Raw genomic sequence first — 23258 nt, 5'->3', positions numbered from 1 at the left:
CAGGGAGCTCAGTGATCTAATCCAGCATGCTGTGTTAGCAGATGCTGCATGATTTAGTCATAGGTTTTAAAAATCAAGGTCCAGGTACCACCAGTGTCTTATAAGCAAAGAAAAAAACACACCATAATACCTATTCAGGGTTGAATGGTGTTCATAAGCATTTGCAGCAGTGATTTCTTTCATTAAATGCATATTTCTCCTTTTGCAAAATGTGGAGACAAATGGCTGATTCCTGACGCTTTATGCTAATCTGCTATTATTTTCCTCGATTTGTCCTTGATGGAGACAGCTGCAGCCTCAGGCATGCTGGAGAAACTGTCTGGATTAATGCCTGACTCTCACGCACACGCACACACACACACACACACACACACACACACACACACACACACACACACACACACACACACACATATATTTTTCAGCAATGATCTGTATCAGTACCTCGGCCAGCAGACATCGATAATATGGTTTCTATTGTTAGCTGTTGAATCCTCAGTGCTGTAATCTTTCTCAATGATTATAATATATATTTATACCAATTTCAAGGTATGAAAAAGTCGTGCGGAGGCTCTGGCAAGAAAAGGTTAACGGGTGAAGTTCAACCTGTTAATAAACAATAAATCAATTAATCATATAAATTAAGCTCGATAATTTTCATTTGCATGATTTATTGTTTTTTTCTACTAAAAACTGGATGATAAAACTCTTCAGTCTGGTGTTTTGGTCTCAACTTTCCCTTTTTTTTTGAAGAATGACTTTTCTTTAGACTAGTTAATTTTATTTGTTGTTTCTTTCGTTTTGTTTAGTTTATTCTGGATATTTAAAATGTCTTCCAGCTCCAGTGTTAAGTGTTCATTAGTATTTAAAGTGTATTAATCTTTGATAATGGGTTTTTGTATTATAAAATGGCTTCCAAACAACATTATAATTTATTGAAATAACTTCTGAGACAATTTATCGACCAGCAAAATTTGTTATTGCGAAAAGTTTACATATGCATGCTAAAGAAAACAAACACATTTTACAACTGTAATCAATATACTGTAATATTTTTACCTAAATTTCTTACACCGGCCCAATTGGCCTAATCATGATATATATATCGATATTGAATGATAGAAAAAAGTTATTGTGATACAACATCATATCGTCCAGCCCCGGTTTCAACAATTGTGTCCATTTCAAAACAGAAAAGTTTGTTGTGAAATGACTCTGAGGAAGCTCAAAGCTACCAAATTAAGCAAAACTCTCCCACCACTGCGGAATAAGATCACAGGTCTACTTTTCCTCTTTTACTGGACAATAATTTGAAAATGAAGACACTCTAACGCCTCCCGGAAGTTATAAAAATCTACATGTGTCTGGAGGCATAAGAACAAAATAACCTGCTCTGGTACTCTCCATATTTTGCTCTTTGTTTCCTTTCACAGGAGTAATCTGGAGTTTGAGTTTTGTTTTCCATGTTTGTCCTGTGAGGACGGTGTGACCACTTATCGATCGATCTACAGTGGGAGAAATGTCACGGCATCGCTGTGGATCAGCAGACTGGCCTTTGAGGATAAATCTCATTAACTTTGCAACACTGCCATTCTGCTGTCAGTCAACAAAGCAAAATGCCAAAAAGAAAGCTGGGATCTTTGCTCCGAGTGGAGAGAAATACCAAACAAGGGAGTCAAATGGTTAGGAGACATGAACCTCGTTGTTTTTACTCTGGTAAAGCCGGATTGTTTAGCAATTATGAGCTTTGTCTGAAAAGAAAACTGACTCAACAACGGAGGAACAATGTGCAGTGAAATATGGTTTCTTATGAAATAATCCTGTAAAAGGAGGGATAATTACACACTTTTTAGCTTGTTTAGCATTAAAATCACCAATCCTGCACAGAGAATTAAGCTGCATCTTTAAAATATCAATTAACTCTAAAAATTTTAATTTGGCAGAGTAAATCCTTCAACTCCATCTAATTCTACTATCAGGCGAGTCATGGGCTACAAGTACAAGAAACTCAAATAAACAACTATAAACACATTACATATTAGCTTCACCTTTTGTACTAAATTACTGAAATAAAACTTTTGACACATATGAAATTAACCTGCATGTAATTTGACACAAAGAGAGGCTGCAGGTAGTTTATTTTTTAGGTTAACAATTTTAAAGAATATGATGATGAATTAAATTAAGAATCTATATAAAAATAAAAACCAGAAGGTTAACTCTCCCCACTATTTCTTATTCCAAAGTATTTCAACTTTAACAGCTCTGAAATATGCAAATTTACTCAATAAAAATCTCCTGAAACTGATTTTTTTTATGCTGTAACAGACTTTTATAAATTTCTAACTGCTATTTCCACAAAAACAACAAAAAACAAAAACAAATTTGTGATTCTTTTAAAGCATCAACTTAGAGCACAGTATCTTTATGCGTTCTCAACAGATAACAGGGAGATAAATCCAGGTGGAAAGGGGGAAATTATTTTTTGATGAGTTTTCAGCTCATTCTGACAGACAAGAGTAAGCCCTTTACGGGAATTAAACACACAGCGGAAACTCATAATGTTTTTGAGAGGCTTTACCCCGACGTTTCGCAGTTTCTTTCTTCTGAAAGGCTGATTCTGTCCAATCTCTGCCAACCAGCAGGAGACAGATACGGACTGCTAACAACCTGGAGCTGCTGCCACTCAGGTCAATCTATAAAGAGATCCCCACACAGTTAGCAGTAATCGTTAAAGCTCAAAGCCTTGTGGAAACAATTGCTAACGGAGAGCCCCGATACTCAGATCTGAAGTGGTTTGCCTCTGTAAAATGCAGGAGGTTTGGCAGTTTGATGTAGGGCTAACACAACGTCAAGGCAGAAGGACATCAGAAGTGAACTTAGAGAAGCAAAGGTTGATGCCTGTGAATTTTTAAAAGAGTTATAAGATCATTTCCAAACAGTCTGAAGTTTGAAGAATCGTTTTACAGCAAAAAGGTTTAACTTCCCATCAATGGAAATCCCAGCAATTCACCATATAGTCAAACCATGCAGCACTCAGAGCAATTACAGGAAACGAAGAGCGACATCTCAGACTCTAAGGCTGCGTTCTCACTGCAGCCTGAAGTGACCCAATTCCGATTTTCAGGTATTTTCATAAATGTAAACAGATGAATTTTCTTCAGATTTTACCAACTCAACTTTAATACTTTTTAAAACCTTTTCAGGATTATTATGAATAGATTTCACAATAAATCTCCACAATAAATGTATGGACCTCATCCAGGCAGCTTGCCCATAATAGATGCATAAAAGTTAGCTAGCTAGCAATGGTGTAATAGCAGCTATTTAGGGGTAGCCTCAACCTCAGTGAAACTGCATGAGTGCGACTGACAAAAATGTTTAAATAAATAGAACATTTAACATTAAATCGTTGTCAAGACTAAGTTTAAGACTTGTGATTAACATATTTAACAGATTAAAGGCCAACTTAGTTTTTAAAAAGAAATTTCAGACATTTTAAGGATGCGCGGCCCTCACTGAATAGTGAAAATGGTAAACAACAGAATATGTTTGGTTTGCACAAACTCTGCAGTTGACAGACTTTCAAGGTAAATTCGATATGTCAAATCAGCGCACAGATGGGTGGCTGGGCTGCATGTAAAGCCAGACTTCTCTCCATGGTTTCATTCAGCAAGCAACTTGCCTGTTAGGCTGCACAGGCACTGTAATCATCATGAAAGGCTGCAAACATGTGCTGCATTTAAATATTGAAAGAAAAACATATTTACTTTGCAAACGTGGTGGAAAAAAAAAGACCCTGAGGGTCTTATGTGTTGGGTTTCAGCAAAGTACCGTGAACAGTTGATTTCACACTCTTCCTCCGCTGTTGGATCTTCAGGTCACTCCAACCATCAGCAGGTCAAACCCTCAGTTAGCTGTTTAAGAGGACAATAATAACTCTTTTTAACATATGAATGCACACACGGTAGATGATGTCAAAGGTTGTTTTCAATAGAGAGCAGATAAGAGAAATGTAGCTGGACAATTTTAGCAGCAGAGATTACATATTTTCCTGATATTTTGCAGTTTAAGATAGCAAACGAGATATGTTGACCTGCATCTGCAGATATGTGGATGACCTATGGTCGGTATTCTTATTGCCATCATATATAAACACTGGCAGCAGAAATCACTACAGTGTGAGACGCCTCATTATCTAAATAGTAGAGCTGCAGAGTTATGAAAATATAATAATATTGTTAAAAAACCCAAAGATGGAATCAGTTTCATTAGCTTATGAAATCTGTGAATGAATATCACATTACCAAATTTTGCTGGATGACAAATTGTCCCAGACGTTATTGTGATAATTGATAATACTGTTCTTTTAAAACCATAATGGTGCGAGAATACATTCTCAAAATTTAATTTCTAACAAACATTTAACACTGGAAGACATTTTACATATCCAAAATAAATAAACAAAACAACAGAAACAACACATGTATTGAATTCTGAATTACATTTACAGTAAACTTTATTACTGCACTAACTTTAACAGGACGGACGTGATTAATTAGATCCTAAAAGGTTTGAGTTTAAGTGGATTTTTAAGCTGCATCCCCGTTCCTGTTGTGAAGAAGCAGACGGCGGTTCAGCCTGTGTTTATCATTCCTTTGCAGTCAGCGACTGAACAGATATTAGCCCAGCCTTATCAGCGAAGGCCACAAAGCGCTGAGGGTGAAGCGGAGCGGATGCTGGGAGGGAAGCAGCTCCTCAGAGAGCCGGTTAATGATGCTCCCCACTGATGGAGGCTGACGCCGGGCCTCAGGCGTCTCTGTGGACGACCAATAGCAACTGTTGCTATCTAATTTCAAAGACAGCACACAATCTGCTCATTCTGAACGGTCCGAGTTGACGAGAGTTGGTAATAATGCTCTAAATTTAGCAAAATATATTTCACAGGACACTCTCCAAGGTCAGTGCTCAAATCGTGGATTAAGTTCTTCAGAACCAAGTTTGCATCCTTAAAGTTTTCTCTGTTGCAATCTTCTAAGCCAGTGTTTTTCAAAGTGGGGGGCTGCGGGCCCCTGGGGGGGCCACCAGAGGGTGCCTCAGAAAACTTCAAGGAAGATGGGGGGGGAAAAAATGTATCCAATAAATTTTTAATCACAAATGAATTAATATTTTAATAAAAAAAATCTAATCTATTTTTCAATCATTATTATAAAATATAAATTAAACTAATTTATTGAAATGTTATTTGCTTTCTGACTGGCTTCCAGTCAAATTTATCAAGCTGTTTTGCTTCCCAAGCAAGCGTAGCAAGGCTAACTAAAATCAGAAGGTATGAGGTTCTCAATAATCAATAAATCACATTACAGATTAAAACAAGATCAATAATTTCCATTTGCACTACTTATTGTTTTTCTCTTTTCTCTCTTTCTACCAAAACCTACATGATAATAATTGTCAGTCTTGCACTTTGGTGTCAAATATCCCTTTTTTAAATGACAATTTTGTTAACATACTTTATTTTATTTGTTGTTTTTGAATTTTGGATATTTAAAATGTCATCCAGTTTCAGTGCTAAATGATCGATAGTATTTAAAGTTTATTGAACTTTAAGAATATGTTGTTGTATTATTATTATTACATTATATTACTTGAAAATGATCTCAAAACAACAAATTCATTGTTGCAAAACCTTCTGGGATAATTTATTGCCCAGCAAAATTTGTAATCGCAACAGGCCTAATATGAGGCAGCATTTATGTAAACGAATATAACAATTATTGAGAATAGAGAATAAAAGTGACAAAAACATCTTAAAAGTTTATGTTTCTTTACATATTTTGTAGAATTATCTCCTGGTTTGCAGACAGGCTAATGCTGCAACACAGAAAAGTTTGGTAGCCCCTCTTCTAAAATTCAACTATTAACTCATTTGTTTGTTGAATTAATTTTAAGAATATTTGTGATTATTTCTCTTATAATGAGTTAAAAGTAATCACAATAGTCCATAAAACTGGAATTCCTAATATTATGTTGATAATGTAGTCTTTGCAGATTTACTTGCAATAAATGGAAATGATGAATACATTTACATAAAGGACCTTTTCATCTGTATAACACCATTCTGTGATTATAGTGCAGAGAAAGTCCTTCGCTTCTCCAATGACGTCCCAAACTCTGTAAATCTGTATTCAGTCAGCAGAGCGACACTGAGGGAAAAGTAGCCGTGTGACCTCTTCTTTGCAGATGTGACTCTGTAACTGGAACAGTTTAAAGTAGGCCAGAGCTTAAAAGAGCCTGCATGCTCAGCACAACTCTGTTAATGGGAAAAAAGAAGTCCATCCAGACCTTGAGACAAAAGAGATCAACCTCAATGTCCAAAACACATGACTTTGCCACTCATTAAATAAAAGATATTTTCCCAAACTTTAATATTCCTTCATTTTAAAGTGGCCTGAACATTTCCTGACACTTGGGGAAATATTCTGTATCAGATATTTGTTGGACGTTTTCCCGTTTTCTAAGGACATGATATCATTCCGGACACTTTGTTCTTTACTTATTTTTCTAAGCACACACTGCACTGTACACCCAATACTAAACTATACACTGCAAAAACAAAATATTACAGAGTAATTTTGGTCTAGTTTCTAGTGCTAATATTTTAGTACACTTGGAAACAAGACAAAACTAACTTGAAAGTAACTTTTCAGCCAGATGTAGGAGCTTGTTTTGAGTAAATAAAATAAAAAGGGCTAGTTTCACTGGCAGATTATTTCACTAGCTACAAGGGAAAAATGTCTTGTTACAAGTTATGTAATCTGCCAATGGAACTATAACTTTTTCATCAATATTAAGAAAATATTTACTTAAAACAAGCTCTTATATCTTGTTGAAAATTCAATTGTAAATTAGTTTTTGTCTTATGTCAAGTGTACTAAGATATTAGCATTAACTCTACCAAAAATACTTGGTAACATTTTGTGTTTTTGAAATTTAAAGACTGAATAGAAATTAATACAAAAAAAATAAGAATATTATAATTAAACCTTGAAAAAAATAATGGGTAGTTTGAAACATTTACACATTACATACACAGAGCTGCACAATCATCATGGCAATATTAATTTTTGCAAAGTTACAATTTTCTATATGCTGATGCATTGCTTGTTTCTGACAGGGAGCGGTGAATTTCTGCAGATGGCAGTAGGACCTCTGAGATGAGACAGAGGAGTTTGAGACAGCTACAGGAGACAGATTATCTGTCTCATGTAGGGATGGATCATAAATCAATAATGTGTATCGCGAAAGACACGTGGTCAATATCAATGGATAATATGTCTGATAGAATGTTCACTATGGTCGATTCAGAATCGCACAGCATTCTGGGCGATGTAGGCAGAGGATAGACTTTATCCGGTTGGTGGAATCAACTCACTCTTTGGTTTCCTAGCAACTCACTCACTCTTTGGTTTCCTAGTAACTCACTCACTCTTTGGTTTCCTAGCAACTCACTCACTCTTTGGTTTCCTAGCAACTCACTCATTCTTTGGTTTCCTAGCAACTCACGCATTCTTTGGTTTCCTAACAATTCACTCATTCTTTGGTTTCATAGCAACAACTTGCTGAGTAACTTGCACAGCAGCAGTTTAAGGTTTCACTAGTGTGCCTCATAACTGCTTAAAAATAAATTTTAAAAATCTACAGCCTGGAGTAGGTAGAAAACTGGATAAAATAGGGAAGGTTACTTCACTAGTTTGGTAGTATTTAAGATATTTAAAACAAACAAAAAAACTAATCAATCAGATATCAACTGATCTGAAACGATTATATTGCGACACATTTTCCATCCAAATAGTCCAGCCCTAGACTTATGTTATGTGTTATGAGTCAATTTTAACAAGTGCATAAAAAAAGAATCATTTTTGTAGAACTACTGCAGCTTTAAAGAGGAAAAACAACTTTCCAGCTAACCGGCACCAGAGACAAAAGTACAAATAAAAGATTGGAACCTTTTTGGAACAAAAAGTCTCATATGGTGTTTTTCAGTCTGTCTGAAGCGGAGTCTGACATGCAGTGATTTTTTAATGTTCAATGCTGCTCTCCACATCATATCAGCTGCCCTTTGCTGTCTGAGAAGCCTGAATTCATGTGACCGCTGCACGTAATTTCACACACGTCTGCTCCTCTGAACTCTCTGGAAGGAGGGTGTAACCTCAGCTTTTATGTTGAGTAGATACCTCTCTTTCATAGCTCCTGTTTCTGGAGATTTTAAATTATATACTTGATGCACATGTTCTGTGATTACATTTGATGTGCATTTTGTGAAGAGCAGAAATTTCTTTTCTGTGGAATTGAGCAGTCAGATGTGATGCCAGGGGCCACATAAAAGCTGCAGTGAAATGTTGAAAATTTCTACAACACAGAAGATATTTGCACAGCTGAATAAAGAAGAAAGCCCTTAGCCTTCTGAAAACGCTTTGTATTCACAGATAAAAGAATTTGTTATCACGGTTTAACACTGACCCTACATCAAAGATTTCATTAAAATCCATGAGCTACATTTCTTCCATGGTTTTATTCCTGTGATGTGTTTTTTTAATAATAGCAATTGGTACTGAATCTACTTGTGAGTTTAACCTTCAAAACACTGCACCAAAGTGGGCTAAGAACTAGTTAATGTAAACTTCAATATTACTATCTACTCTTTTGCCTCACTTAAAGAAAAATTTTTAAATTTAAAACATAAATCAATTCCAGGTATACTCTTGAGTATATTTTTGATTTATTAACAAGGTGGGTTTATATATCTGTTGTGCAAATGTTGATATAGCTTAAAAAATAAGAAAAATGAAGCTATTTTATCTGGGAATATTTTCATATTAAATATTTACAACTGTGATGCAAAAACAAGTACTTACTAAGTGCATTTCTGCCACATTGGAATATATTTAAACATGAATGTTTTGTTTAAGCACACATATATATGTCAACAAATGTAATTTTAAGAGTCTCTCGTGGACACACATTTTTATATATATTTCTAGGTTATCAGTGACTCATATTAAACTATAATACTGAGCTGCAGCTCATATGTAAATTAGACAACTTTCCTCTTTTTACATATGTGTTAAACTTAAATAGACAAAGAATTGTAATTCAAATTAACTGATTGATTATAGGAGTTCAGTTAGTCACGGTACAATATTTACTCGATTTATCCATTCAGGTGTATAACAATGTCTGACACAAATGGCTTTCTAAAAAAGATGGCTTCAGCTTCCTATAATTAAAAACCGGACGAAGAAGAAAATGTGTTGGTAATATTATAAAAATGTAACATATTGTATTGTTATTACTATTAAATTAAATATATACAAAATGAAACACTCACCTTCTTCTTTGGTATAACAAGAGTTGCTGAGAAGATTGTAGCTCACCCATAACTGCTAATTAGCTTAGCTAAGTTAGCTTAGCCGGGTGGTATCCCTTCCGAATCATATATTTGCCGGTTAATTTTGAACCTTGGGACATTATTAAACTAACAAACTGATCAATACTATATCACCACACGAAGCTATGGTTACGTTTTATAATAGCTTTAATTAACCAGTTTTTACAAGGCCGAAATAACCAACTGTCAGCTTCCAAAACCCTAACAGTTTGAAGAGAGCTCGCGAGCGATGGGTTTGCTGTGATTGGTTGTTTTGTTGCACAGCAACAACCAACTGATTGGAGGATGTGCAACCTGTTCCGTGCCCCGGTTCCATGTCCACTCATACTTTTCAATTTATTTCAAGAACTGGTGTTCTGTATCACATATAAATAATTCGGAAATGTTTATCGTAGTTTTATAATTTATTAATTATGCTTTAGTGCTTGAAGATTTTTCTTTTGTCATAAACCAATTTTGCTGCTAGCTAGCCCTAGACTCATTTGTTTTGATTGCATTTACCCAGAATGCTTTGCGCTTTAGTTTGCTTCCTGCTTTTGAAGAGGTATCCGGTCCGCTTCACATTCACATATGCATTCGAACCGCACCAGAGTTTATTTCAACCGAACCGAAACCTCAGTTTTTAGGCGGATCAGAGTTTAAATACAAATTCACACCTCCCCAAACGAACCAGACTTTCTAGACAAGCAAACTAGAGTTGGATTAAACAGTGCTGGTGTGAATGCAAACATTGAGAAAATACAAACCTACAACGTGACATCTCTTCTTAAGAGGTATTTATTCCAGTTTAATGCAGTCAATAGTCACTGACTCACATGTAAACCATCATTCCCAGTTTATGGACTCATCCCTCACATCTGTTGCTTCAACACAAACCACTAAACAGTGATTTCTCCCTCTCCACGTTATAAACACTCAAGGCATACAAACTTACTTTTACTATTTGTACAATTTATTGTCAGTAAGTCCATTCAATCTTCACTGTCCATCCACCTCTTGTTCACATACACACATAAACACTGTACAGTGTTCAGAGGCTGAAATATTTTAGTCTAGTAAGTCTTAAAGAAGCAGATGAGTACCCTTGTTTTAAGTCGAGGTCGTGCACTGCAAAAACACAAAATCTTAGTGATTTTGTCTAGATTTCAGTGGAATATGCAAGACAAAACTAACTTAAAATGAACTTTTTAGCAACTTTTAAGGTAAAGGATTCCTTAATATTAAAAAAAGTACAGGTTCCACTGGCAGATTGTTTCAGTTATAATACAGTTATGACATAGGGATCTGCCAGTTTTTTTTTAATTGAGATTCAAGGATTACTTACATAAAACAAGCTCCTATATCTTTGCAAAAAGTTACTAGTAAGTTAGTTTTGTCTTATTTTAAGTCTACTAAGAGATTTGCAAAAGAAAGTAGACAGAAATAGTTTAGAATTTGTGTTTTTGCAGTATGAGATGATTTGTTCTAACAGATATAATATGGAGAACATCCTTTTTTTCTGTTTCTCAGGAGCATAAAGAGAAGCACATTCAGGGGGAAATAAAGGAGGCAGAAAACATTCAAAAATAATAATAATAAAAAATACAATAAAAACAGCCTAAAAATTTTCTCCCCACTCCATTACTTTCTGGTTTATTTCTGCTTAATTTTATAAACATCTAAAGCCAAGCTGAGGTGAGACCACTGTCTGGTTTTGATTTGTGACAGGAGTGACTATAAGCGATGAGATTTACAGCGCAGCGTGCACAGATCCCGTTCAGCATCATACATCTCCAATACTGACGCCTCATCTGTAATACAGTCAACTTAAGCTGCTTCCTCCTTTTACGCTCAGCCTGTGCAGTTTGTTGCACAGTCAGAAGAAATCCAGTGTCTGGACGAGGATGACATTGCCTTCGCAGTGAAGTGGCACAAATGCAGCTGCAGGACAAAGTGAGATACTGAAAAGTGCAAAGAGTCAAAAGTTTATTTGGTCGTTTCTCTGGAGGAACGTGGTTGGCCAGTTGGTCGCTCTGCGATGTTTTGCGGTGAGCAGCGACGCCAGGTTGGAAAAAGCTCTGCATTAAGAGAAACGATTCTGGCGTCTACCTGCCGAAAATGTTCTCATACTCCAGCAATATGAGCTCCACTATCTGGTTCTGGTAAACCATGTTGAAAGCCATGTTCAGGGTCTCCGTTTCGGGCCGCAGCAGCGTGGGGCCAAAGACGATGGCCACGCTCTGAGTGGTCATGCGGTTTTCCTCACCATGATCGATCACTCTGGGAAAGAAAACGACAAGAAACGTGGAGACAGAACCTTTATTAGTGTTTCATATAATGATAACTTTAGGGTTCTGACACATTTGGCCTCCAGAGTTTCTAAAAGTTTCAAAAGGTCTCAGTTCAACTTGATTGTTTAAAAATGGAAAATAAAAAAAAGTGAATTTATAGCAGAGATTTCAACACACAGGCTTTAAATCTGTAACCTTCCAGTTTCTGTTTCTAATCTGAAAGGAAAGAAAAGAAGAATGAAACAGGGTACAAGGAAGAAAGGAAAGAAGAAAAGAGAAGGAAGGAAAACAGGATACAAAGAAGGAACAAGCAAAGGAAGAAAATAAATGATGAAGGAAGGAAAGGAAAGAAACAAAGAAAGAAAGAGGAAGAAAAAGAGAGTACAGAGAATGAAGAAAGGAAGGAACAAATAAAGAGGAAGGAAGATAGGAAGGAAGGAAGGAAGGACAGAAGGAACAAACAACGAAACAACAGAGGAAGGAAAATAGGATACAAAAAAAGGAACAAAGAGGAAAGAAGAAAGGATGGAAGAAACCGGGAAGAAGGAAATACAAAAATTATGGAAAGAAACATTAAATGAGGAATAAGGGAACAATCACACAAAGAAGGAATGAAAGGCATAAGAAAGGAATCTAAGCAGGTTGGAAAAACAACAAAAGGGGAAAAGGAAGAAAAAAGACAGGATGAAGGAAAATGAGGAGAGAAGAACACATTGAAGGAAATAAGTAAATGGAAGGAGTGAAGGATGTGAACAAGGAAAAACAGAAAATGATGCAGCATTCAGAGAAAGAAAAATACTGAATCACATTTGGAAAAACAAATATTTTCCCTGTTTTCATACTGGAATCAAACTTTGAACTTTATTCACACGCAAATCAAAAATGTCGCCTCCTCATCACTGCAGATGTACGACTTGATCAATTAAGATCCAATTCATGAAGTCTTTCCACATTCTTTCATCCATTTGTTGCTGTGGGGTAATAAAACAAGGATAAGCTGTAAAATGTGCGACTTTCTTACTTCCTGAGGTGTTTGAAGAGAGCCTGCATGGTGTCGTGGTTGGACCTGGGCAGCTGCTTCACCAGCTCTTTGATGGCCTGCACCCGCTGCCTGTAGTCCGAGATTTCTGCAGAAGAAGAAGAAAAACAACATCAAAACCTGTATCCACTGCAGAGTTATTCTGGTTGCAGCACAAACAAAATGTTTCTGATGAGTTTCTCTCACTCATGCAGTACAAAAAAGTTGCTCAAAAGTTATTTGCAAGTTAGTTTTGTCTCATTTGGAGTGTACAAAGATATCTGAACTAGAAACTAGAGCAGAAATACTCAGTAAGATTGTGTGTTTTTGCAGTGTAGCTGTGTGACGCGTACTGATGGCGGAGACGAAGTCGTGGAACAGAGCGTAGGTGAAGAGCGGCTCGGGCAGCTCCCTGAAGAACATCTTCAGAGCTCCGGTCGTCACATGGATGTCCTCCCACTTCGAGTCCGACAGGCTCAACTTCTCATCTGAAAAAATAAAAAATAAAAATAAAAAAAAACACTTTACAGAATCTCCTTTGCTGCCAAAACACAAAATCTTACCCAGTATTTTTGGTCTAGTTTTTAGTGCAAATATCTTAGTTAATTTGAAATAAGTTAAAACATTTCAGCAATACAGCTCTGGAAAAAATTAAGAGACCTATTAAAATGATAAATTTCTCTGATTTGACTTTTTATAGGTATATGTTTGAGTAAAATGAACATTGTTCTTTCATTCTATGAACTACTGACAACATGTCTCTGAAATTCCAAGCAAAAATTTAGTATTTATTTGCAGAAAATAAGAAATGGTCAAAATAATGTAAATAATGCGGAGCTTTCACACCTCAAATAATGCAAAGAAAACAAGTTCATATTCATTTAGAAACAACAATACTATTGTTTTAATTCAGGAGGAGTTCAGAAATCAATATTTAGTGGAAAAACCAGGAGGTTTTCAATGGGGTTCAGTGCAGTGGGCTCTTCATTTTTACAGAGCTATATTATATTGTTTAAAAAATGACCAGTTCCACTGGCAGATGATTTCAGTTATAACAAGACATTTCTGCCAGGTTGTAAGTGAAATAAACTGCCAGTGGAACTAGAACTGGGTTGCTAAGTAACGGGCGGGGCTTGGCTGGGGTTGCTAGGTAACGGCGCAGTGACTGTTGACTGTAAATTAAGTGGAACTAGAACTTTTTTTTTAATCAATATTAAGGAAGTACTGACTTAAAACAAGCTCCCATATCTTGCTGACAAGTTGCTTATTAGTTAATTTGATCTTATTTAAAATGAACTAAGAGAAACACTAGAAACTAGATCAAAAATACTTGCAGTGTTTAACATCTAACAGAACAAACAAAGTGTTTCGCAGCAACTCACCATGACTGACAGCAAATCGTAGTTTCTGTATGATCGCCAGGTTCCCGCTAACTCTATACAGCCCGTCTACATACAGACCTGTGGAGGAACCAAACACAAAAAATGGGTCAGTGACTTTCATGAAGCTCATCAGGAAACAACCTGCAGGTAAACTGCAGTTCCACCTCGACACTCACCGTTGTTCTCCACATGATCGATGCACATCCTGACGAAGTTCGGTACCGTGGTGTTCTCCTGCTGACACAAGCCGGACAGACTGCAGCCGAAAACCTGATCTGAAGAAACAAATGACAGGAAACGGGTCACTTCTCTCCCTTCATTCAAAAACCGTCAGCAGAAAACATTCTTTAAGCATTTGGGTTTTAAATCCACTCATCTTGGGTATGAATGTAAATTGATCTGGGGCTTTTTGTGATTTATTTAAATAGATCTTTGTCTTTGCATAATTTTACATCCTATACTTTAAGGAATTTGCTGCATAAGTATGAATTTGCTAAACTGTACTTACAGATGTGTTTACAGATGTATTTAAAGTCATAATTAGGAGATTAAAGTCATAAATCTGAGGTGATCATTTTGAGATTAAAGTCCTAATTTCAAGAAAAAAGTTAGAATCTGAAATTAAAGTCATCATTTTTTTTACTACTGTCCCTAATCCTTCTCCATAACAAAGAGTGTGTGGATGCTAAGATGCATTTGTTTAAATATCATAAATATGTTTAAATTAGAACCAGTAGGAACCGTTTTAAATTAAATAATTTCTACTTCTGTCTCAAAGTGAGAAAACTGTCTTCATTTAAGCAGCTTCAGCAAACAGATCTCTTATTTTATATATTGTAGTTTTATAAAAATCAAATGTTTTGCATGTAGTTTTCTAAATGCAAATGTCTGCTCAGCTAAGGAGTTTTCAGTGTTGGAAACACCAAAAAAAGTCACAATTTGCCACCAAAAACATAGAAAAATAAGAAAACAGAATAGCATTGTCCTTAAATATTTTTTACAGCCAAATTAGAAAGAGAGAAAAAAGTTGTGCTGTTGATGTTTTGATTTTTCATGACGGAACCCTTAATAAAGCTGTTTGATGATTAAACAGGAAGTAGGTTTAATGGATAAAACGGCCCAAACAGTGAAGGACTGCAGACCTTTGATGTATCCCTTGTCCCTGACGGACTGCATGGTGGGCCGGCGGTTCAGCAGCTTCTTCAGCTTGTGTCGGGTCTTCTTGGTGTCGGTGGCCTCAACGCTGGCCGACGGCTTCATGGCTGAGGAGGAGAAATGGGAGAAGACGCCGTAACTCACCCCTTGCCTCAGCACTTTGGTCCCCATGTCTCAATGTTTTCCTCAGAATGAAACTGATAAGGCACATGCTCCAGCTTCATAAAGTTTTTGGACTTTGTTCTTTAATTTATTTCCCTTGAAAGCCAGTTTACGGTCCAACAGGGCAGAGGAATCAAACAGAAATATTCGACTTTCACTTTCAGTCGCCTTCAGCTTTAACTTTAGCTCTGACCTTTGTCTTTCTTGGAGAGTCTTTGGTCTTTGTCCTTGTCGAGTTTCTCCGCGCCGGGCGACTCGGGCATGTCCTCCTCGATGGCCTCGTCGGACTCCCAGACCTGAAACACGGAGGAGGAAATGAGATACAAGGGGCTGTAAAGGTCCAACTGCTTGCTCTTTGGCTTCTCTGAACAGGAAATCAGGAAGTTTACGCTCAGGTTGTTTAAAGATGTTTTTGTTTCAATTCAACAATCATCTTTGAGAGTTTTAGTTTGTAAGTAGAGGGTAAAATATGACGTTTTGTTTAACCAATTGCACTCCAAAAACTGAAAATCTTAGTACACTTGAAATAGGACAAAACTAAATTACAAGTAACTTTTCAGCAATATTTAGGAGTTGTTGTATTTTTTATTTAAAGGAAAAAAACAAAGGCAACTAAGCCAGTAATTTAAGTTACAGCATTTATGCACATATTTATGTTTAAATATAAACTGATGGAATTTGATTCAGTATGAATTAAATGTTTGTTTACACTGTCTGAAAACTGAATCTCAAAACTGTTTGAACAGAAAAACTTGGTTTCTCTATTAAAAATCGCTTATGAATTGAATTGTAACTCTAAAAATCAGAATCAAATTGCTAGACACAATTCAAATCTTAGCACAGTTGAAATAAGACAAAACTAATTTGCAAGTAACTTTTTAGCAAGATAAAGGAGTTTTGTTTTAAGTCAAAAAGGTCTCAATATGGATGAAAAAGTTCCACTGGCAGATTAATTCACTTAAAACAAGACATTTTATAAGGGACATAATAGTATATCTTGCTTAAAAGTTACTTGTAAGTTAGTTTTGTCTTATTTAAAGTGCATCAAGATATTTGTACTAGAAACAAAAATTACTTGGTAATGTATGTTTTTGCAGTGCAGGGTCTGAATTATCTGATCTAATAAAGTTCAGTTTGCAGCAGGAACCAAATCGTTTCCATTTGTTCCTCTTATCGTCCATCTACAGTCTCAAACTCTTCCTCTTTCTGTGCATTCGTTTGGCTGCGGCCATCTTGTTTGTGGGTGAAGCAGACGGACGGTGCAGCGGCGGGGTCAAACACTCACATGTGCGCTGATGGCTTCCTGCAGAGCTCTGAGCCACTCGTTCACCACGGTGTCGTTTTCAGACCAGAGCAGCAGCTCCGTGCCCTGACGGATCTTCAGCTGCAGGCGGCAGACAAGAAAAAGGGAAAAAGTTTGTTAATTTTATAAATCAACTTTAAAAAACACTCCTTACATAAGATTCTTTTCTGTAACGTTACAAAACATCTGATTTACCTGGAAATATCTTAATGTTTGTTTTTATCTGAACCAGTTTTAAAACTTTCTTTTTTCCTCATTTTTTTTTTTACAAATAATAAATACTATTGAGAAATAGTAAAAGTGTCCTGAGTCGACGGAAAAGGAGTAGGGCCACGGAAAAAAATAAAACTTTAACCTCATAAAGTTTTGCATGGCTGATTAAAATATGAGATTAAAAGGTTAAAATTCTGAAATAAAAAGTTTAAATTGTAAGGAATAGAAGTCAAAATTGGCATAAAAAAGAATTCTGAGAGTAAAATCAGCATTCTGAGAAAAATTTTTTTAAATCTTTAAAAAAAAAGTTTGAATTCTGAGGCGGGAAAAGTTAAAATTAGCAGATAAAAATAAGATTTCTGAAATTCCAGTCAAAATTGAGATTAGAATCAGAATGTTTAGATTAAAGACAACATTCTAAGAAAAAAAGTCAAAATTATGAGGGAAAAAAACTAAATTCTGAAAGACAAAGCCGAACGTTTGAGAATAAAATGGTTAAAATTCTGAGAAAAATTCAAAATTCTCAAAGAAAAAATCTAAATTCTGAAATTTCAGTGGCTTTAATCATCTTAAGTAAAAATCATACTATAAAAGCTGGCAACGCAATGATGTAAAACATTATTGGCTCACGGCCACTAAAGACCCAAAATAGTTTCTTAGAAAATTACAATATTAAATAAAACTTTTCTGCTTTGGTTTCATTTTTGTCTAATAATTACAGCTAGTATGACATCTATTGTGTGTTTTTGTAAATTTTTGATTGTATTTAACTGATTTTAAAACCTGGTAAAGTTCAGATCTTTTACTTTTTCACCTGATGTGTCTGTAATTATGAGTTAATTCTGCATGAAAATAAACGCAAAGTTCAGAAGTGGAAGGAATAATTTTGGGTTTTCACCTCTAAAACGTGCTTCTTGCTGGACTTGTCTTTTGGGGCCCAGTCCACTGACGCTCCCCTCAGATCCACAGTGAACTCTGGTTTGGACTGACTGCCTCCAAACTGGGCGGGGAAGACATAAATATGAAGAAAATAAGAATGAATATAGAAAAAATATGAAGAAATATGGAGAAAGTACGCAGAAATATGAAGAAAATATAAACAGATATGTGGAAAATATGTAGAAATATGAAGAAAATATTAAGAAATATGGATAAATACGGAGGAAAATATCAAGAAAAATTTAGAACACATGAAGAAATATGGAGAAAATATGAAAAAATATGAAGAAATATGGAGAAAATATGGAGTAATATCAGAAAAATATGAAGAAAACATGGAGAAATATGGAGAAAACTAAAGTTTAAATTCACTGTTCTGCTGTCAAAGTTTGATATTTATGGCTGAAAAATAAATTATTTATCTGAATGCAGATAAACATCCTCCACTGTAAATGTGTCAACACCATCATCTACTTCAATCAGGATTTTCTGATTTGTTTCTGGTTATTTTGCAGTAATTTAGCCTTTTAAAAATAATGCTCAATCAAAATAGGAAGATTTATATATAAATCTCCATGTTTCTGTGTATAAGAAAATCAGACTTTGTCACTGTCTGAAGGTTTTTCAGGTTTTATTTGAACTTTGGCAACTTATAATTCTGTCAAAACTCATCATACCAACTATGTCAACTATGACAGCTTTATACACATAAAATTAATATTGTTGCACTAAAAAGAACAGTTAGCTGAAACCTTGATATACAGATGCCACAACTTTATCAATTAATCAGTACAAATAAGTCTGAAGTACACTGACATGTCTGATAACTGTATAATTATGAAACAATTTAAATGAAGAAAAGCTCACCCAGCTCGTTCCGCCTCCCTGTCCTTTGGCGAACAGCAGCGATGAACCTTGCAGGACTGTCCAAGAGGACGTCCAGTTCTTCCTGCAAAATGCACAAAGATTGATTCAAACGACACTAAAACTCCTGAAGTTAACAAATAGGGTTAAATCTATTTCTACATCTTCCAAAATGGGGTTAGGCATAAAATACCAGAGCTTTATTTGTAAAAAAAAGACTTCAATCAGACCGAACGTCTCTAGTTTTAGATAAGTTGGAATGACCTTCATTATTATTGTACAGTCTTACTCTTAGTTTTGCAAATACTGAGTTACAGCACGCGGAAATAAATTAGAAAAGTACATTTTAATATCCAACAATGTGGAAACAGTTTTGTTTTGAGGATTTTTAAAGAAAGTAAAAGAAATCCTCATCGTCTGTCTTTACTCACCGCACTCTCTTCCCGTTCTCAGTGATCTTCGTCACGTTCAGAACGCCACACTTTTCAGACGGCTGCAGAGGAAGAAAACAGGCAGCGGTGCAGAGTTTCAGAGGAAAATTAAACATTTCCACATGCAGCTCTGATTGACACCCGCAGCTGGATCACAGAAAAACAAAAACCTTCACAAACAAAAAGCTTTCTGAAAACAAAACCCAGTCAGCACCGAGCCACCACAGCAACACCGACACTCAGATTAGTCCAAAAACCAATCAAAATGTTCATACAGATTTAAATAAAGTAATTCATATAAATAAAATAAAATCAATATATGATGCTTTGGTGGAGTTTAATTCCTCTAATTCATTACGTTACAACTTGTGTGTATTTTAGAGATTTTATGTGACTGACCAACACAAAGCAGAACTTAATCATAGAAAAAAATGATTAATGGATTTTTTGTTCTCCCCATTTTCAAGAATAACTACAAACTAAAAAACATGTGATGTGGATTTCTATTAAAACTCCCTGCAGCCAATACTTTGTAAAGAAAAAAAATCACTTTTCACTGCAACTCTTTGTTATTGTGCCTCTACCAGATTAGATATGGGGTGCAGTTTGTCACAGTTTGCTCCAAACTAAATATTTAGTTAGCAAGGTAAATATTTTCAGTCTGAAGCTAATAAATGTGCAGTTTGAAGTTAAATATTTAACTCTAAACTAGAGTTAATTATTTAGTTTGAGGCTAACATGTTAAACTATTTAGTTTATAGCTAAGTATTTAGCTTCAATCTTATTATTTAGCTTCCTAAGCAAGGTTAGCAAGCTAAATATTTAGTTAGTAAGTTAGCGACAAACTAAGTAATTTTACTGTTAAACACTTAGCTTAAAGCTACATATTTAGATTAGAGACTTTTTTTTGCTTCAAACTAAATATCTAGTTCAGAGTTGAATATTTAGCTTCAAAGTTATTTAGTTTCCTAAGTAAATATTTAGTTTGAGGCTAAATATCTAGTTATCAAGTTAGCTTCAAACTAAATATTTATAATTATTGAAAAAAATTTGCTTCAGATTAAATATTCAGTTTATTGCCACCACGACTTGTAAGCAAAATATTTAGTTAGTAAGGTAAATATTTAGTTTTAGGCTAAATATTTATCTTCAAACTGAATATTTAGATATCAAAGTATTTATTTTAACGTCTTTGTGTCGTGCTTTCACATAAAATCCTGAATTCTGCAAACATTTCTCTTGAAATCCATTTAGGAATTGATTCAGACCAGCAATTTCAGATTTTTGATTATGATTTCAACATGCAAATTAAATTGAACACATCTCTTTCAACAAAATAATTCCTGCACAAAATATCCAACTAAAAATCAAATTAAACCAATTTCTGTAAACAAGAATCAAACCAATTCCTACACAGGATATCCTTCCAGTTTACTTTTAAGTCTTAAATGTCCAATATTTTTTATATTCCCTGAGGTTTCCTGTGTAGGAACTCTTCAAAAAGCTGCAAAGCATGTCACCGCTGAAGCCGGCAGACGCGACGCGTGAGGTTAGTGGCGAGTACTAACAGAGGCGGGGGGAGACGTAGGGCTCAGATCAGGGTCAGGAGCGGGGGACCTGGGGGTCTGAGGACCTTCCTAGTGAACAAACATGAGTAAAAAACAAAACACAGAAGCAGATTCACGAGGTTTAAAGAAAAGCAGGTTAATGGAAAACGATGTGAGCTAAAGAAGACGGAGGCGGCTGAATGAGTCTGGTGGTAATCAGGAGTGAGATTATAAAACTGCAGAGTGTGAAGAAGCTCTGAGTAAAAAGCAGAAATGGATTATTAATAAAGCGCTTCATGCTTTTCAGAGAAACACTTTTATATCAACCCAGCATGTAGAATCCATGTAAAATTTAATCCAGCTGAAACATCACCATCTACAAAAACTCTGAATTAATATGAGCTGCAGCAACATTGGGGTCACTAAAATACTTTTGATTTAATTTGACTTGATTTACCCTGCACTGCAAAAACAGAAAGTTCCTACCAAGTATTTTTGTCGTTTCAAGTTCAAGAAAAAAATAAGCAACTTTTCACCAAGTTAAAGAAACTTTCATATGTCAATAATTCCTTTATGTTGATGAAAACTGGCAGATTATTTCATTTTTCCCATAAGAGAAATCATCTGCCAGCGGAACCTTACAAAGGAATTAGCCACTTAAAAATGCTTCTACATCTTGCTGCAAAGTTACTTGTAAGTTAATTCAAGTGTACTAAAATATACACACCACTAAATTTACAAAAATTCTGGGTAAGATTTTGTGTTTTTGCAGTGTGTGTATCAGGTAACAGCAGAAGAACACTACAAAAACACAAAATCTGAAGTATTTTTGGTGCAGTAATATAGTGCAAATATTTTAGTGCACTTAAAATAAGATAGATCTAACTTGTAAGTAACTTTTCACTAAGATACAGGAGCTTTTTTACGTCAATAATTCCTTTATATTGATGAAAAGGTTCTTTCGGCAGATTATTTCACTTCTAACGAGACATTTCTACCACGTCATAAGTGACATAATCTGATAGTGGAAGTAGAACTTCTTCATCGATGTCGAGGAGTTTTTCACTTAAAAATGCTCCTATATCTTACTGAAAAGTTACTTGTAAGTTAGTTTTCTCTTATTTCAGGCGTACTAAGACATTTGCACTCGAAACTAAGCACAAATACCTGGAAAGATTTTGTGTTTTTGCAGTGTTGTGTTCATGATTAAGGTGAAAATTTCACTGCAAAAAGGATTTTTTTTTGGTCTAGTTTCTAGTGCAAATACTTTGGTACACCTGAAATAAGAGAGAACTAACTTACAAGTAACTTTTTATCAAGATGTGGGAGTTTAATTTAAATAAATTATTCTTTGATGTTATTGAAAAAAAATACTAGTTTCACAGGCAGATTATTTCACTTTTGACATATGGAAAAATATCTTGTTATAAGTGAAATAATCTACCAATTGAACTTTTATATCAAGGAGTTATTCACTTAAAACAAGCTCCTATATCTTGATAAAAAGTTACTTGTAAGTAACTTTTCTCTTATTTCAGGCGTAGTTAGATATTTGCACTAGAAACTAGATAAAAATATTTTGTAATATTTTGTGTTTTTGCAGTGAACAGATCAAATCGTCACTGTAGCTGTTTGATCGTCTTCATGCAAGCTGATTGTGTTTAAATGGGGAACTTTTCCTCCCCAATGGGGCCGACTACTGACTTGCTGTTTGTACGGGTGTTGGCGAACAGAACCGGAGCGGGCCCGCCTGCTTTTTAATGGCCGCTGCAAAGGAATGAGTCTGCAGCTAAGATCTGGTTGTGTTAAAGCTTGATTAGTTTTGTTCTCTACAGTGTTTCTGGGTTATAATTTTGAAGACAGAGACCTTTTCGCTCGGCTCCTGGACGTAGGCGCTGTGCCTCCATTTTGTCAAGACGATGGGCTCGACGTTGTTCCGGTCCAAACTGCGGCTCTTCGGTCCGTCTCCGGCCGGCTGAGGTGGCGACAGGTTGTACTGCAGCAGAGGAGGAAAAATGAAAAACAAAAACCAAACTGAAATTATTTTTCTTCTGAAATACTAAAGAATGAAACTAAAAATGTGAAGATTTTTCAGCAAATTGGTAAATTTTCTGTTCCCAGAGTTTCTAAGAAATGACAGAATTACCTTCAGGTATTAAATAAAAATATGATGGACGTATGGAAGAACAAAGAGATGAGAGGATGATGGATGAAGAGAAAGATGGACAAATGGATGGATACATTGAAAAATGAAGGGATGACAGGATGATGGATGAACAGAAAGACGCATGAAAGGATAGAAAGATCGAGAAAAAATATATTTCATATGGATGGATGGATTTAAAAATGAAGGGATGGGAGGATGAACAGAAAGAGATGAAACAATGGATGGATGGATGGAAAAACAGAGGGATGAATGGATGAATGATGAATGGAAAGATGGATGAAAGGATGGATAGATGTAAAAATGAAGAGATAAGAGGATGTTTGGTGAATAGAAAGATGGATGAACGGATGGATGGA

At 35.5% G+C, this 23258-nt stretch overlaps 1 protein-coding gene and 1 long non-coding RNA gene across 5 annotated transcripts in view; both read right to left on the bottom strand.

Moving 5' to 3' along the window:
• Window positions 1–2561: 2561 nt before the first annotated feature.
• Window positions 2562–3913, bottom strand: LOC107836223 (uncharacterized). Its single transcript, XR_001662085.1, has 2 exons — window positions 3771–3913; window positions 2562–2696 (listed from the first exon to the last, which is right to left on the bottom strand). It is a non-coding gene; the product is annotated as an uncharacterized LOC107836223 (long non-coding RNA).
• A 6297-nt stretch (window positions 3914–10210) lies between these two features.
• Window positions 10211–23258, bottom strand: part of LOC103138016 (rho GTPase-activating protein 12-like) — a 75270-nt gene continuing 62222 nt past the window's right edge. For 3 of the 4 annotated variants that reach the window (XM_007552072.2, XM_007552076.2, XM_007552077.2), the window contains 13 exons: window positions 22603–22731; window positions 20757–20825; window positions 19189–19250; window positions 18761–18842; window positions 17853–17954; window positions 16724–16822; window positions 15632–15734; window positions 15264–15383; window positions 14298–14396; window positions 14122–14199; window positions 13093–13227; window positions 12743–12848; window positions 10211–11710 (listed from right to left, as the gene is read on the bottom strand). In XM_007552072.2, coding sequence (XP_007552134.1) covers window positions 11536–11710; window positions 12743–12848; window positions 13093–13227; window positions 14122–14199; window positions 14298–14396; window positions 15264–15383; window positions 15632–15734; window positions 16724–16822; window positions 17853–17954; window positions 18761–18842; window positions 19189–19250; window positions 20757–20825; window positions 22603–22731 — 1359 coding nt within the window. In that variant the 3' untranslated portion in view covers window positions 10211–11535. The remainder of the gene's footprint in view (window positions 11711–12742; window positions 12849–13092; window positions 13228–14121; window positions 14200–14297; window positions 14397–15263; window positions 15384–15631; window positions 15735–16723; window positions 16823–17852; window positions 17955–18760; window positions 18843–19188; window positions 19251–20756; window positions 20826–22602; window positions 22732–23258) is intronic. The other variant, XM_007552075.2, reaches the window with a different exon arrangement.

The sequence above is a fragment of the Poecilia formosa genome, unplaced genomic scaffold, assembly GCF_000485575.1.
Source record: "Poecilia formosa unplaced genomic scaffold, Poecilia_formosa-5.1.2 Scaffold45, whole genome shotgun sequence".
NCBI lineage: Eukaryota > Metazoa > Chordata > Actinopteri > Cyprinodontiformes > Poeciliidae > Poecilia > Poecilia formosa.
This window is presented reverse-complemented; position numbering and strand designations above follow the sequence as displayed.